The sequence below is a fragment of the Myotis daubentonii genome, chromosome 9 (assembly GCF_963259705.1).
Source record: "Myotis daubentonii chromosome 9, mMyoDau2.1, whole genome shotgun sequence".
Classification (NCBI taxonomy): Eukaryota; Metazoa; Chordata; class Mammalia; order Chiroptera; family Vespertilionidae; genus Myotis; species Myotis daubentonii.
This window is the reverse complement of record NC_081848.1, coordinates 57816606-57832316: the sequence shown is the minus strand read 5'-3', so window position 1 is coordinate 57832316 and position 15711 is coordinate 57816606. Positions and strand designations below refer to the sequence as shown.

Here is a 15711-nt window from a genome sequence, read left to right as displayed (position 1 = left end):
TGACCACATATCACATTTGAAAAGTTTCATCTACACACATTGAGGATACAAGAATTTAATGAAGTTACAGCTTCACCAACCTCTACAGACACGTGATTCACTCTCATTAGAGTGTGGTTATGAGTACTGTGAATTGGGAACTCTTAAAATTGAATTAGCTAAATGTAGTCTTAAAGGCTATACTTAATTGGCACACTCACTACTTACCTAAACTGTATTTATCAGGAATTTCTGTAAATACTGTGACCTAAAAGCACAGTGAATATCATGGTTGTTTTCTATTAAACTCTTCATCTCCTTGGTTTCTCTGTAACTACATTTGGAATTGACTGTGAATGAAAAAGTTGAGAGTAAAAATTGAGAAGTTATCTGTCTTTTAAGAGTTTGTTTCTTATATATAGAATTTATAGACGGACCAGGGTAAGTCTCATTGTCCCAAAGGCTGAGAGGCAAGGTATCTGCCGCTTATAGAAGGACATGTAGAAAAGAAGAAACACTGGACCATGACATTGAACCATGGTGCTAAATGTCATGTAGAAACTGGAATGGAGCTCTACTATGAACATACAAAATTAGGCACAAATTATAGGATGGCTTCTTGTGGAGGAGTTGAGGAAATGACCAAAGAACTCACAAATTGGGTTATTTTTTAAAAGACAGCAGGAGGAAGGGAGCTGACTCTTCGTTGAGGTCCATGTGCAGAGTGAAGTATCTGTGTCCCCGCACACTTGAGACAGTTGTTCCACATGAAGGAAACATCCCCAATTGTGAATCAAAATAGAAACTTAACCACCTTGATGGTGCCCAAACCCGCTGGCCTTGTCTTGCTCTAATGCATGTCCTGACCACCGCTGATCCTCAAAGTGTACCATGCCCTGGTCTTTCTGTGTCTGAATGAAAGCTCTGTACTGCTCAGCTCATCCCTATGACACCCATGAGTCTAGTTAATGGTCCTGTGATTCTGCCATTCGGTAGATGCTTTATGGGCACCACGGAAAACACACAGCATATATTTTTCCATTGGCCAAATGACACATTCCTCCTGTGACATCACCAGAAAGTGCTCACCTAGCTGATCCGCTCCTGTGGGGTAAAGTGCGTGCTAGCAGACCAACCCTACTGCCAACGGACACCACGGAGACAGACGAACAGCGCTTGAGGAGGTCCGTCTAGCTCTTCACTACAGCATGCGACACTAGGTCCTACGGAACCACTCTCATGCACAGATACGAACTGAGAAGTGGGGACAAAGCAGCAGCAAAATGGGAAGAAAGCTGGGGAAACCAGTAGGGGGAGGCAGAGAGGGAAAGCAGGATCAAGTCTGGGCCATCTCATGCCATCAGACTAGCACTGGGTGCCCAGTTCCAAATCCTTCACTGGCATTTTGAGTCCCAGGGAGGAGGTTCCCAAGGGGTCGATCATGTTCTTGTAACGCTCCCCACGGTGCTTAGCTAAGAATGGGCCCCAGTCCGGCTGCGGCGAACACACCAACTTTAGCCTCTGCAAAGAAGCCAAAGACACACAGGGTCACAGAAGTACTGCACCGTCTTCCCCAAGGTACCACCCCGCACCCCCAAACTGTGTGCAGTCACATTTTCCAGGTCCCCTCTTGAGCCAAGAGGTCCCCTACCAGGAGAAGCAGGTGGACAGCTCAGCCATTATTTAACCAAGCCACGGTCTCATTAAAGAGGAGACTTAGTTTGGTTCACTTGAAATTATTTACATCACCCTGAAAGCAATATTACAATTGCTTAGGATTTGCCTTGTGCAAGATTAATAGAGGAAAAAGGACCCAGATTTTAATTACACATTTTTCCCTCCAAATGAACAGAACCCGCATACTTCTCTCGACACAGCCAAACGCAATTTGCAAGGGACACGTGTGCTCTATTACTTTTGCTCTTTAGTTCCAACAGTGGGCTGCTACATCAAAATAATTGGATTTTGTTGAGCATATTTCCCCAAAGTATATAAATGGCCAGAAAAAAACTATCCCAGCCCCAAAGAGACATTGCCAAGAGTGAGCAAAGATTTTAATTATCTGTTGACAAAAATATATGCTTCTGACTTGGTTCAGCAGGGTTGGGCTCTTGCAGTCAAGCTGCAAATAATAGGGTGTCTCTAGTCCTTCAACTGAACTTCTCACCCAAAACATAATCTCACTGAAACATATTTTAGAAAGGGGGAGGAAAGAAAACATATTTCTCACTACATAAGAGGGAACAATTATATGTTTATTAACTATTAAAGTGAAGCTGCCTCTTATAGCTGTTAGTTTAATCTCTCCTTAATTATCCGTTTGCAACCTCTGTGTCCCAAATCAACCATAATAAATTTATATAGCCAACTCATCAGTTTAGAGAATTTCAGTCTGACACAAAAATAGTAGTGCTAAGCCATCTTTTGTTCAGGGGGAAAGAGATTTCTTGGTCAGCTGGTGGAGAAGTTCTTCAGGGACACCAGCAAGCTTCCTGGCGGTCAAGGAGGCCTTGGTACTAACCTCCAGGGGACAACGAATAGCATTTCCTGAGGACAAAAACTGGAGATCTGCCTGAGTAAGCAGACTCCGACCTCTCCCTTCGCCCACTCTACCTCCTCCTTTAGTCCAGCGAAAACCAAGGCTACCTCACAGCACGTGGACGTCTGGCTACACATTTACGCACAGGCTCTATTCCCTTCTCGCTTCTCCCCTCCGGGGCCTCCGTGGACATCCCAGAGACCTCTCTCCTTCTATTCTCAGCCTGGCTGACCCAGAGAAAGGCCCCAACAGCTGCTCAGCACTGCGCTCTGTCTGCAGGCGTTTCTGACCCTTGCTCTAATCCATTGGTTCTCAACCTTGGCTGCACATTAGAATCGCCTGGGAATCTTTTTAAAATCCTGATTTCTGAGCCTCATCCTCTGGATATTCTATTTCTTTGTTATGGGGTGGGGCCACAACATTAGTAACAAAGAAACAGAATTTCTGGAGGATGAGGCCCAGAAATCAGGATTTTAAAAAGATTCCTAGGTGATTCTAATGTGCAGCCAAGATTGAGAACCACTGCTCTAATCCAATGCCCCTCACACGTGAGTGCACATTAGAGTCACCTGGGGAGCTTGTTAACTTGTAGACTCCAGGGCAGGGGTCCTCAAACTATGGCCCACGGGCCACATGCGGCCCGCGGAAAACATGTATCCGGCCCGCCGGGTGTTTTTGCCGCCGCTGCGTGCATAGGAATTTGTTCATAGTTTTTTTTTTTAAACTATAGTCCAGCCCTCCAACGGTCTGAGGGACAGTGAGCTGGCCCCCTGTTTAAAAAGTTTGAGGACCCCTGCCCCAGGGTCTCACTTCCCCAAGACTCTGGTTCAGTGGAGCCACGCTGCAGTCTCATCATCTGCATCTCCAAGGAGCTGGTCCCTGGGCCAAACCCTAAGGAGCACGGGTCTGGTCCAAAATGCCAGGCCTCTGGCTCTCCAAGACAGAGTCCGAGCTGCCCTATTCCCAGCATGTCTGAGCAAGTGACTTGTCATAAAGAACAGCAGCCTGGCCACACTTATCTGATGGCCCAACAAGTGGCAGTCAGCCCCCTTCCCATCCACTCTGGAGTGAGCGTGTGGGGATTTTTATTTTTGTTTTGCATTGTAATTAAGAAATTTATCTCATCTCTACCAGCCATGCTCTGGACCTCTTGTTACATTCTATGGGACAGTGACATTTTAACCAGCCTGGACCCCAGCCATCCCTAACCCAGGCACAATGGAAGGGCAGTGATTTTTAATTTAATGGTAATAGATGCTTGGAGGGAAGAGCCTTAAACAGAGGGGAACATTGGGAAGAGGGAATCTGATGTGTGGTTAAAAGCCAAGCACTGGGCTTTAAACCATGGGTGAGAGGGGAGGAGGCACTTCTATCACTCATTCCCCAGAGCTGTCAACACGCTGAGCGATAGCATAATAACAGCTCAGCCTGCGGATTGGCTCAGCGCCTCCATTAGAGGAATAATACATAATAAAAATGGCTTTAATAGAAACGCTGGCAACTGTAATCACTTAATCATCAAGTCTCCCTCTAGAATCAGTTTGCCGAATCTCTTGTTTCTAACGCACAGGGCTCTCGGGGCTTCTCCCTTGAGAGGGGATGCCAGGAGAGAGTAGCGGGCACACTCACCTCAATAAATCGGCCAGGAGCCAGATGCATTTTTATCACAAACATAATTGGGATCCATATAACGGAACAGGCCAGCATTAGCCATCCGAGCACCATGGACCAGTTAGGGTAGCGATAAGAGCCATAGGTCATGGGCTCCCACTGGTAAAAGCTGAAGCAGAGGATAAACTAGGAGGAAAAGAGAAACACAGGCATCAGGGTGGTGAGGTATCCATTCATCCCACAGACACATGTTGAACCCCTGCTCTGAGCTGGATGCTTACATATCTATGATGTCATTTTATACCCAAACAACCCTGAAAGGGAAGTGTGAGTAATCCATTTTCCAAATGAAGAAACTGAATCTCCAAGAGGTGAGGAGAACTTGCCTAGCTGCTGACCCTGGGTTTGGCCTCTCCCATAGTAACGTAGGAACGGAGCATCGCACCTGCAGGTGTGGGCACAGACAGGCTGAGAAGACAAGTTCAGAGGGCATACAGTAAGGCGACTGGTGGGTGGAGGTGGCTGGGGGTGTTTTTAAGGGGTTGTCTGTACTTTCTATAATGGGTCATCAGCCATCAGCTTTTGTTAAAAGAAATAAACCTGTTAAGTTTATGTATTTTGTTTTTTAATAATTTTACATATATATATATATATATATATATATATATATATATATATATATGAGACAGAGAGAGAGAGAGAGAGAGAGAGAGAGAGAGAGAGAGAGAGAAACATCAATGTGATAGAGAAACGTTGATTGGTTGCCTCCACAGGTGCCCTGAGCAGGGATCAAATACACAATTAAACCTGCAACCTGGGTATGTGTCCTGACCGGGAATCGAACCTGCCACCCTTTGGTGTACGGAACGATGCCCCAACCAACTGAGCCACACTGGCAGGGCTGTATTTTAATTTTTAAAACATGAATTGAATCACTACTTCTTCTTATTGAACGGGGAATGCCTGCATCCAGGAGCTGGCTATAAAGCTGGCTGAAGCCCTGAGTGGTCCCCACGCAGTGCCTGCGTCAGAAGCCTGGTCCGATAATGAGCTGTGGGACAGAGAATGGATGCACAGCTGCCCTTTCAACTGACTCAAGGTGAAGGGCCTCGTCACTGAATGGTGGGCTGAGAGCCAGGAGACCAAGAGGCTAATCTCAGCTTTCCCACTAATTAACTGAGGGACCTGCTATAAAACGGATATATTTCACACCCTATGCAACACGGGAGTTTTCTGGGGATGATAGTCTGGTATTTACTCTAGAGTTCCCCCTTATTTTAAGAGCGGTCAAGATGTATTTTCTGCCCACTATCTCCTATCCTGCACGCTTCCGCTGGCAATGGCAGGGAGAACCCTCTGAAGACTGGTTAGTGCTGCTGAAAAGGAACGAGGGGAGATGTGTGCTGAGAAAAAAAGCACCAAGAAGACAGAACAGGGGCCCCAGCTGCTCTGGCCAAGCCTTTGGGGACACTGCCCTGAGAAACGCGTGTTATTCCCTGGATTCGTCCTGCATCAGCCTGGAGTCACGTACATGATGATAATGACTAAGTTCTCCCTTCCTCCCCACCTTTCTTCTTCTATCTTAAGCAGTAAAATAACTGCCCCAAAATGATTGGAGCGAATTATGTCAGGAAAGAAAACATATGGAAGTGTTTTGGGGAAATCATGAAACACTGTACAAATGTGAGGCATCTATATGATTGCTGCAAAGCCCAGGCTGCTAGGGCATGTGAGTATTTCAATGCAATAATAATTCAATATTTCTATTTGGAGCAACATGAGCCTGAAGACAACTGTTGAAAGAAACTGCTCTTATGGAAAGAGATGCTTTACTCTAGGCCCCCTTTTAAACATTCGCCCCTAGAGTTATAAGCTTTATTAACCCGTCTATTGGAAGTGCGGCCTAATGTATTTATGGTAAGTTGCTCCATTTCATTTACTATATAAACAGCAATACATCCGCTTATGTGTGCACATAATTCAGTGACGTGATCTGACTATGTATACAATGATTGCAATGGAAAGTATTTATATAGCCCTATAAATCCAGGAAGGCACATATAAAAATGATCCATTTTATTTCAGGAGTTTTGAAGTAATTTAAACCCATAATCTTAGCTCGTCTCAGCACACCACAAATATCCATTTTATAGAAGGGCAAAATATAAGAAGTGTTAGGCTTGGTCCTTCGACACCCATTTCCAGTTGGACAAATATCATATCAAAGTTATTTGCAATAAACTCCCCTGGGCCAAGTCAGCTTTGATAAAATGCTGCCCTCGAGTGAGGCTGGCCCTCAGAGATGGTAATGTAGCCACGGCGTCAGGCCTGCCCTGAGCTTTGCTGATATCAGCCCCAGACGGCCAGCAGAGGGCTTGTGGTTGGTGATGATGGCATTGACCACGTCTGTTTGTCTGTCGCTTCCCCAGAAGGGGACTCTGGTTCAGGGTATTTTCAGGACCTCTCCACAGGTCTCTGACAGGGGCTTTATAATGGAAATCAAGTAAAGCACAGCATAGTTGAGGGACTTCCTCAAAAAACACAGCAAGTTCCTAGAATTCCTGTTCCCTAACATTCTGCTCACACAAAAAAAGACTTCTAAAATCCCAAACTGGGATTAAAAGTTGCCGGGAGCCGGTCCATCCTTGCTGTTTCAAGGGACCTGGCATATATGGCATACTGTTCTTAATATGTTTGCTCACCTTCTTGGCGCTGTGTTTTAACCAAGGTCACCTCTCCGAGAAAGGTTGTTTCCCCACGTAGGAATTTTTCCCTGAAGTCAGGGAGGGGATGCCTCTCCTAGAAAGGTTGTTTCCCCAGGTAGGAATTTTTCCCTGAAGTCAGGGAGGGGACGAAACTCCTTAACTAAGTGCCAGGCGGGTAGTTAATCACTACAAACAATCATGCTTAAGCTACATAATCTTTACTCCCTGGAATGGAGATAACCTTTGTAATAGAGATTGATAGGATTGAATCAACTGGTATAAATACAGATGTAACCAGACAGAGAGACAGAACTCAGAACACAGAACTAAGGACACAGGGCTTGGAAGACAGGAGCAAGAGAGACAGAGCTTAGAACAGAATTCAGAAGACAGAACCTACATGGAGCCTGGAGACAGAAGAACTTCGCAGGAGAGAACATGGCAAAAGATCCTGGACTGAACCTGACTATAGAACATGGCAAGAGAACCTGACCAGGACCTGGCCACAGAACCTGGCTGGAGATCCGAAGCAGAACCTCTCTGGAGATCGAGACCATTCCTTCTTTGCCGACTCCGTCCACACCTTTGGGGACCCCTGGACCCGCTGGGGTTGGACCCCGGCAAAAAGTGTGAAAAGCACTGGGCGTTTAGAATGTATCCGTGTGGCCTAGACAGCCCTGAATTCAATGCTTAGCTCTGCCCCTGCAAGCACTGGGGCCTTGGACAAGCACCTTCACCTCCCCATGCCTCAGTGCACACAGGTGCAACAGGGGAAAGAATCACCCCCAAGCGGGGTGGGCAGGAGCTTCAGAGATGGTGTTTGTGCAGTGCCTGCCTCTCATTGACCTCCACAGATAGCATGCTAACTGTTATGATGTGGTGTTTCTGCAGAATATAATCAAATTCTTTGACACTTAATCTCTTCTGGGACTGGAGAGAGAGGTAAGGAGAATCTAGAGCAGATTCTAACTTGATTTCGCCCAAGAATAAGTCATGTACAGCAGTTACTGGGGCAGAGTGGGGGGCGAGGGAGCAAAGGCAACAGAGAGGAAAATGCCAGAGGCAGGAGAGTGTTGCTCTTTCCTCCCACCAATTAGGTAAGTCCGAGTTCTTCACACACATTTCGGTCCTGAATTCAAGAGACTGGAAATTCTATCTTACTGCTTTTCAATTCTCATGCCCCAAGTCTACTGGGACTTTTCAGGCAGATAATAGCCTCTAAAATGTGAGTACAGATGGGGCCCCAGAATGCTACCTGTGTCCGTCCATGCAGAGGGAGATAAATACTGAATAGTTTTTCTGCGTAAGCGTCTGTCTTTTTAAAAGGAAGTTGAGGTGTTTTGATTAAAACTCGGTGACGTTATTTTTAAAAAGGGAAAGCATATTTTTCTTTACAGTTTTACTTCCATCCTGGCTTGTTTTCCTTGAGAGAGGTTGGTACTGTGGAGTAAAAGAAGGGTCTTAATCTGGTTTCTACTGCCACCTGCTGGGTACAGGCGGAACTACATCTGGCTTCCTGCCGCCTTGCTGAGTAGACACCCACCTGCCTTAGGCCAGGGAGAAGGGGGAAATGCAAGGTCTCCGTGTAAATGTGCCTGCAGCCTATGGCACAGTAAAAGAGGTGACGGGACATGCACGTAGTCCCTATGCAGATTTACTGATACATGAAGAGCTCTGATCTTTCAGATGAATATCAGATGATCTCAAAATGTCATCACCACACTTGAGGAAGACAAAAGAGCTCTCAGAGCGATAAAAAGGAACAATTGAGTGTCTGTATTGAGTAGTGGTTAGGACTAAGCGTTTTGCAGCCAGACTGCCTGGATTCGAACCCAGGCTGTTGCTGATTGTTGGTGTGCAATGCTAGGCAAGTCACAACACCTCTGGGCGTCGGTTTCCTCACCTGTAAAATGGAGAGGATTTAATGCCAACCCCACAGAGCTGCTCTGGGAGAGCTGAGGTGAAACACACAAAGCCCCTTGAACAGAGCCTGGACCTTAGTTAGCAGTGGGGACTGTGACTGTTAGTGCACGAGGCAGACTGCTACCGTGGGAAACACTCCATAAGGATGCCCCAAACTGTGCATGAGTCCAGCTCTGCACCCAACTGGCTAAGCACCTTTAAGCAAGTTGCTTCACCTCTTTTCCACATCTGAAAGGCAAGACAATTAATACCCATCCTACCAGCTTCCCAGGCTCTTAAGTAGGCCTAGTCCTTGTTTACGCACAAAGCACCACATACAAGGTCCCATCTGCACAATACAGCATGCGGTCCTTACAGTTAAAATGGTTGGAGTCACAAATGCCCAGCAGACTTTCCAGAAAATGTTTGGCTGAAATCCGATCATCATCTCTATGTCTTCGCAGAATCTCTGCAAGCCTGCGAACAGACAGGTGGAGGCCGAGCATGAGGTGTGGTGGCAGTATGGGGGAGGGGCAGCGCTAGAGCCCCTCCCTTGGGTGCCCTTGGCCAGGGACAGCCCCAGCCTGGTGTCAACATGACCCCTATTATGTAGGAAACTATCAGACAAATGTTGCTGGAATGCAAGGGACTGTGGCTTCTTGATCACTGATCAACTGAAGCAACATGCAGAGGAGACACTGGTCTCATGGCCACACATAACCCCCATCCCCACACACTCTTGGTTTAGGAGGGCTTCTACACCACTCCTTGAAAGAAAAAGCCATCGAGAATGTTTTCAAATCAAGCAATTTCTTGCATTGTTTCCTGAGCTCATCAGAAACAGGTTTCTCAGACCCGTGGGCTCGCTGAGCTGAAGGGTCCTGCATGACTATGAAGCTCCCTTACAGTCGGCCGTTCTAACAAGTGGACTGGCAGCCTCAGCTTCATTCTTCTCAGTCCTTCATCCTCTGGGTCATTTATGTGGAAAGTGGCACCTCTGCCGTCCCCCCTGCAAAGCGCAGGCTTCTTCCCCGAGACCTCGACCACATGCTCCTCCTGCTTCCCAGCTCATCCAGCCCCCTTGGATTTCTGGGTCGTTAATCCCTAACGAATGGGGAATTTAGAGTCTGGGGGCTCCTCTCCAGCCTTCACTCACCATCTCTCACCCTTTGCTACCACCTCCCTGTGTACCACCTGCACCAGCTGCCTCCCCCTGACCAGAGCTCCCAGCTCCCAGCCCAGACTCCCCCTTCTGGTCCTGCGTCCTCGGCGCCTGCTCTCTGCTACAAGAAAGGGGAGAATGATGCAATATGAGAAGACAACCTCTTGCTGGGGTAGAAAGCAGAGAGGTGGTATTCCTTCAGGGAACAGAACAGTTCATTATGTTATGGCAAAAAGTCCAATGGAGCCGCCACAGACAAAATAATGGATCCTGAGACTGGTACTGGCCCTCAGGTCCATGCCAAGCTCAGACCCAGAATGCTGCCAAGCCCATGGCCTGTGCTGAGAACAGTGTGGGGGCTCACCGAAGGCCTTTCCAACTCACTCTAACAGTTCTCAGGTTGCAGTGAGCTGCCTGCTCTACTTCAAGGTCAACTATAATGCTGCAGAGGGAAGCACCTGACCAGCAGTTAGGGACCAGAGTTGAACACTGTTCAGCCTCTAATTCCCTGTGAAGCCTTAGGGACAGCATTCCCCTTTCTGAGCTTTGCTGAGGGGACTGGGCCCCAGAAACTCTTAGGGCCCTTCTAGGGACGTCAGTCCATGGTGAGGAGAGGTTCCAAGTTTCTTCTTTGTGTCCACAAGCAAGAAGTGTATGCTTTGAGCAGCGGTCCTGCCCATCTGTGGATGGTAGGTTGTGTATGTCCTTTAATGCTATTAATACCTTCATTGAATGGCCTCCTTATGCTAGAACAGTGGTTCCCAACATGGGGCACATGCCTCACAGGGGGGCAATTTGTTTTTTAAGGGGGGCTATTCGAGAATGAGTTATTAACAGTGGATTTTTGCATTTCTTATCATTCTTATGGTTTTGGGGGCCTCATATGCAGTATATAAATATATATTGTGATATATTTGCGTATTTAAGTTCTCTATGTTTTGAAACTTTATTTGCTATTTTTTCATATCACTTCATATTATTATTATTAACAATTTCTTAGTGATTTCTTCCTCAGTACTTCAACTGTCCTTTCATTCTTTTATTTTTCTCTTTCATGGATACCATGTTCTTTGGAAGCTTGTGTAGAGCAAGGCAGGAGCCTTTTAGGCTTTCTCCACATGAATAGGAGTTCACTTTTTAAATAAGAATTATATGTCATGGGTGGGGGAGTATCAGGATTTTAGAGATGCTTAAGTGGGGTGTGACCAAAAAAAGGTTGGAAACCACTGTGCTAGACCCTCTGGGCATATGGGAGGGGTGAAAACCAAAGGAGTAGAAGTTAAAGCTGTTTCTCTATTAACCCTGCCTCACAGAGGTCCTGAGACAAGCTCGGAATAAAGATGCTGCTTTCCTACATCTCTTAGGTAGCAGCAAGTAAGCCCTTTCATGGTCTTATTAAATACTAGAGGCCTGGTGCACAAAATTCATGCACTGGGGGGTGTCCCTCAGCCCAGCCTGCACCCTTTCCAATCTGGGACCCCTCGGGGGATCTCCTAAACCAGCAGTCAGACATCCCTCTCACAATCCAGGACCACTGGCTCCCAACCACTCACCTGCCTGCCTGTTTGCCCCTAACCGCTTCTGCCTGCCAGCCTGATAGCTCCCTAACCACTCCCCTGCCAGCCTGATCAAAGCCTAACTGTTCCCCTGCTGGCCCAGTCGTCCCCAACTGCCCTCCCCTGCTGGCCTAATCACCCACAACTGCCTTCCCCTGCCAGCCATCATATGGTGGCCATCTTGTGACCACATGGGGGTGGCCATCTTGTGCGAGGGTGTGATGGTCAATTTGCATATTACCTCTTCATTATATAGGATGAAAACCTGCTTATCTACACTAAGTTCTACCACAGCAGCAGGCATATTTGTTCCCTTACCGTACACATAGGAGATCCCCACAAGCTCAAAAATGGCAATGATGACGAGGGCATAGGAAGCAGCGTATGTGTCCACCAGCTGAAACATGTAAATCCCACCCTAGCAGGGAAGAGAAACAATTGGAATCAATGGGCCTGGCTTTAGGCTCTGTCCCATTTCTAACAGGAGTCAAAGGATCTTCCCTCCCTAAAGCTGATCCAGCATGCAAGCTGGAGGCCTTGCCATGTTGGCAAAGCCGCCCCAAAGAGACTTGAAGCCCATCAACAGAAAAAGCACAGAAAATGACCTAACATCTTACTCTAAGAAGGCCAAGATCGGCATCGGAAGATGTGCATGTGAGAGCAGCCAGATCGTTTTGTTTTTGCTTTAAGCAATAGATGAACATTTCTACCCATACATCTGCATTTGATTGACCTTCATATAACCTTGAGGCATCTTTGGGCATTTCTCCTGCATCCCCCTGCATCTTGATCTCACTCTGTAAATCTCTCTACAATCGATGAGGCTGAAAGATCATCTCATTCCAAGCCATCATTTTACAGATGAAGAAACTAAGGCCCAAAGTGGTGACTCGCTCAAGGTCACACAGAGAGCAAAAGCAATAGTATACTGAGTGAGCTAACACTCCATTTACCAAGACCCTCAGGCTAGAATGACCTCAAGTGGCTGAAGACACTTGTTTATGAGGAGTAAGCAACTGGACATTTCTCTGGTCAGTAAATTTGGATTTTCTTAAAGTAGGACACACCTGCCTCGTTGGCTTAAGAAGGCTACATCTCAATTAAGAAGATGTAAGAAGTGCCATGAGTAGCCAAGGTGACATATTTCCCTCTGTGGTCAGAATCCCCAATAGCCTGGGGCCATATGCACAGAAATGCCAGTGGCTTGGCTACTGTTATGAGATCTGAGCACTAAGGGTGAAAGGACAGACAGCCACACAGTCCCCACCCCCAATTACCTGAGTGATCATCGGAAAGCCCATGATGAAGAAACAAATGCAGCAGCCCAAAGTGAAGACCGGCTTGTGGGTACGCAGGTACTTGGGGAACTCGTCCGAGATGGAGGTCACTATGGTCTCGATGGTGGCAAACTGGAATGGGGCCAAGGAAAAAGGCGTCTGAGATAGACCACACCATCCTGAAGGCTCCAAAACACCCCCTGTGCTTCCCACAGGGACCATGGTTCTTGTATCAGGTTTGGCTTTTAGGACTGCCTTCCCTTGATGGGCCTCAAAGGCCTTGTTGGGTCCAGTCCACAAGGCCAGCGAGGGAATGCAAGCAGGATGTGAGCTTTAGAAATTACCTGCAGCCCCCCAGAGCCTGCACTCATACTCACCCATCAGGGTAGCTGAAGCTGCACTTTGTATTCATGAGATGAAAATCCTCCTCCAGTTTACCTGCATTTGATCTTCTACTTTAGGAAAAGCCCTCTTTGCGCCCAACTCCTAAACTCTGAGCGCCTGTCAGCATGATGGGTAGTAGCTTCAGCCTCAGAGCAATTCTCCTAAAAGTGACTTGATATTATTCTCCCTTATCCTGCCCCACAGAATTTGCTTTGGCAAAATGACACCAAAGTGGTAAATACACTGGCTAAATCATGCACAGAAAATGGAGCAAGGAATAAAGGAAGAGAGGGCCGCTCCCTGGCACCATCTCATGAGTCCCTCACAAATGCAAGGTTATCCTGAGTCCTGGGACAGGTGATTCACCATCTCTACATAGCTTGAGAGAAAAATGCAGGTACCACTGCAGGCAGGATGCAGGACCCAGGAGGAGGGGGTCTTCAGAAGGACCCTGGGGCAGGGGTGGAAGAGAGGGGCTCACCATGGTGTCAAGTCCAAGAGTGAGGAGCATCAGGAAAAAGATGATGGCCCAGAATGGAGAAAGGGGCAGCCTGGTTAAGGCTTCCGGGTAAACCACAAATGCAATGCCTGGCCCTGGAAAGAACAAGACAAATGATTGCAGACAGGCCCCCTCTTCCTGGAAGCCCACCGGGCCTTCTCTCTATGGAAATCCTGAATTGTTACTTACATGCTGCTCCCACTGTTTTTTGCTTGTTTGGTTGGTTGGTTTTCTTTACTCATTTCTACCTGTTTCCCCAGTTAGATCTTAAGCTCCTTGAGGGGAAGAACCAGGGGAATTAGATCCATATCTTGGGGAGCTGAGCGGAGAGGCCCCCAAATAATGCCAAGACAGAGACTCAGACCCCAAGGCGAGGCCGTGTCCCATGAAAATAACATGAAAACCCATCTTTGTGTGGACGAGCAGGGGAAGAATATAATAATTATCCTCTAGAACAGTGGTTCTCAACAAGGGGTGATTTTGCCCCCAGGGGACATTTGGCAACGGCTGGAGACATTTTTTTAATTTCACAGTGGGGAGAGTGGAGGATGATTACTGGCATTAGTGGGCTGAGGCCAGGGATGCTGTTAAGCATCCTTCACTTCATGGGGCAGTCCCCACAGAAAGAATTATCCAGCCCAAGTGCCAATAGGGCTAAGGTTGAGAACCCTGTTCTAAAGGCTAGAACACGCCCAGAATGGCTTCATTTCAGGAGAAGCCATTTACATAAAATGTAAATCCACCTAACACAGTTCAGATCTTGCCCTACAAAGGCTTGGGAATGATGGGGGTATGTCAGTCCACGGAGCATCAGCTGGGGGAAAGGGGGGGCTGAAGCACAGTGTGTGTTAAGAAAGTTTGGGTTCTAATGGTCAGGCAGATCTGGGTCCAAATTCACACTCCATGACTTACCAGCTGTGCAACCCTAGACAAGTCATTTCATTTTTATGAGCCTCAGTTTTTCCCATCTGTGCAATGGGAATAGCAATAGTACCTCACAGGGTGGTTCCCAGGAACCGATGAGAAAATGCAAGTAAAGCACGGGGACCAATGCCTCACTTGGAGAACATTAGCTTCCATTATGAGTGAACAATGACCTTGGAAATCAGCATTTCCAATTCAGGTTTTCCCAAGAATACCACATGCTCTTGGTGGAGGACTCTGAGCTGCAGTTTTCTCTACATCATAAAGCCCTGCCAGGGGTTCCTATCTGCCTCAGCCTCGCTGGGAGCATTACTGTAACCCAGGATGGCTAATGATCAGCAGTTGTGAATTTCCTTGTCAGTAGAAAAATAAATGATGATGGGCAGAGACAACGCCGGGTAACACACAGCCCACACACGTCTAGGAACCAGAAGTCACAGCACCTGGAGTTTTTACAACTCAAGCCTAACAGCACTTTTAAACTGGAATTTATCAGGTTGCTTGTTCCGAATGATGCCGAGGGCCTTGGGGTATTTAAAGCATAAAGCCCCGAATGCCTCAGATACCCCCTGCTTTATGCATTTATTGAACACACAGCAGAGCCAGCCTCAGAAGGCTCCCTGTATGAACCATAAAAGAAAAGGCTGTATTAAACTTCAGCTCCAAATAGGTCTCGAATGCCGAACACTGAGGAAGCAGCAGCGCTCCGGCGACAGCTGGGCCCATAAAGTGGGCAAGAGGTCTTAAATGGCCACTTGGAGGACTGGGGCTGATGGCTGTGGCAGGATGCAGCCTTGGGGCTTTACTGCTCTTTCAGGATGAAAATGATTTCATGTGTGGCCTGCTTCTGTCTCAGCTGCCTCCCTAAAGTACAAGTGAAGCATCATTTTCAGCGAACTCTGTTCTTCCAAGAGGGCAGGGGAGTGGGTTTTAAAAATACATTGTTTATATTACTTTGTAAAGTTCAGGGTTTTTTTTCTCGAAAGATGGATTGTCTGAGCCACAGTGGAGTTTCCCCAGATGAGGCCCATAGGGCTGATAGAGGCCCCGGCATCTCTCCAGTCCCAGGGGAGCCAGTGCTGCCCGATAGTGGGGTGCAGGCTCCACAGCCCCGTGGGTTGGAAAGTGGGACTTGGTGAGATTTGTTCTCTCTGCACAAACCTTATCGATGGC

General features: G+C 47.3%; 1 protein-coding gene across 1 annotated transcript in view; it reads right to left on the bottom strand.

The window, feature by feature from the left end:
• Positions 1-849: 849 nt before the first annotated feature.
• Positions 850-15711, bottom strand: part of SLC6A5 (solute carrier family 6 member 5) — a 43483-nt gene continuing 28621 nt past the window's right edge. Inside the window, exons 11-16 of the mRNA XM_059710861.1 lie at positions 13597-13709; positions 12732-12863; positions 11773-11872; positions 9113-9213; positions 4148-4315; positions 850-1500 (exon numbers count right to left, since the gene is read on the bottom strand). Of these exons, the coding sequence (XP_059566844.1) occupies positions 1345-1500; positions 4148-4315; positions 9113-9213; positions 11773-11872; positions 12732-12863; positions 13597-13709 (770 nt within the window). The 3' untranslated portion in view covers positions 850-1344. The remainder of the gene's footprint in view (positions 1501-4147; positions 4316-9112; positions 9214-11772; positions 11873-12731; positions 12864-13596; positions 13710-15711) is intronic.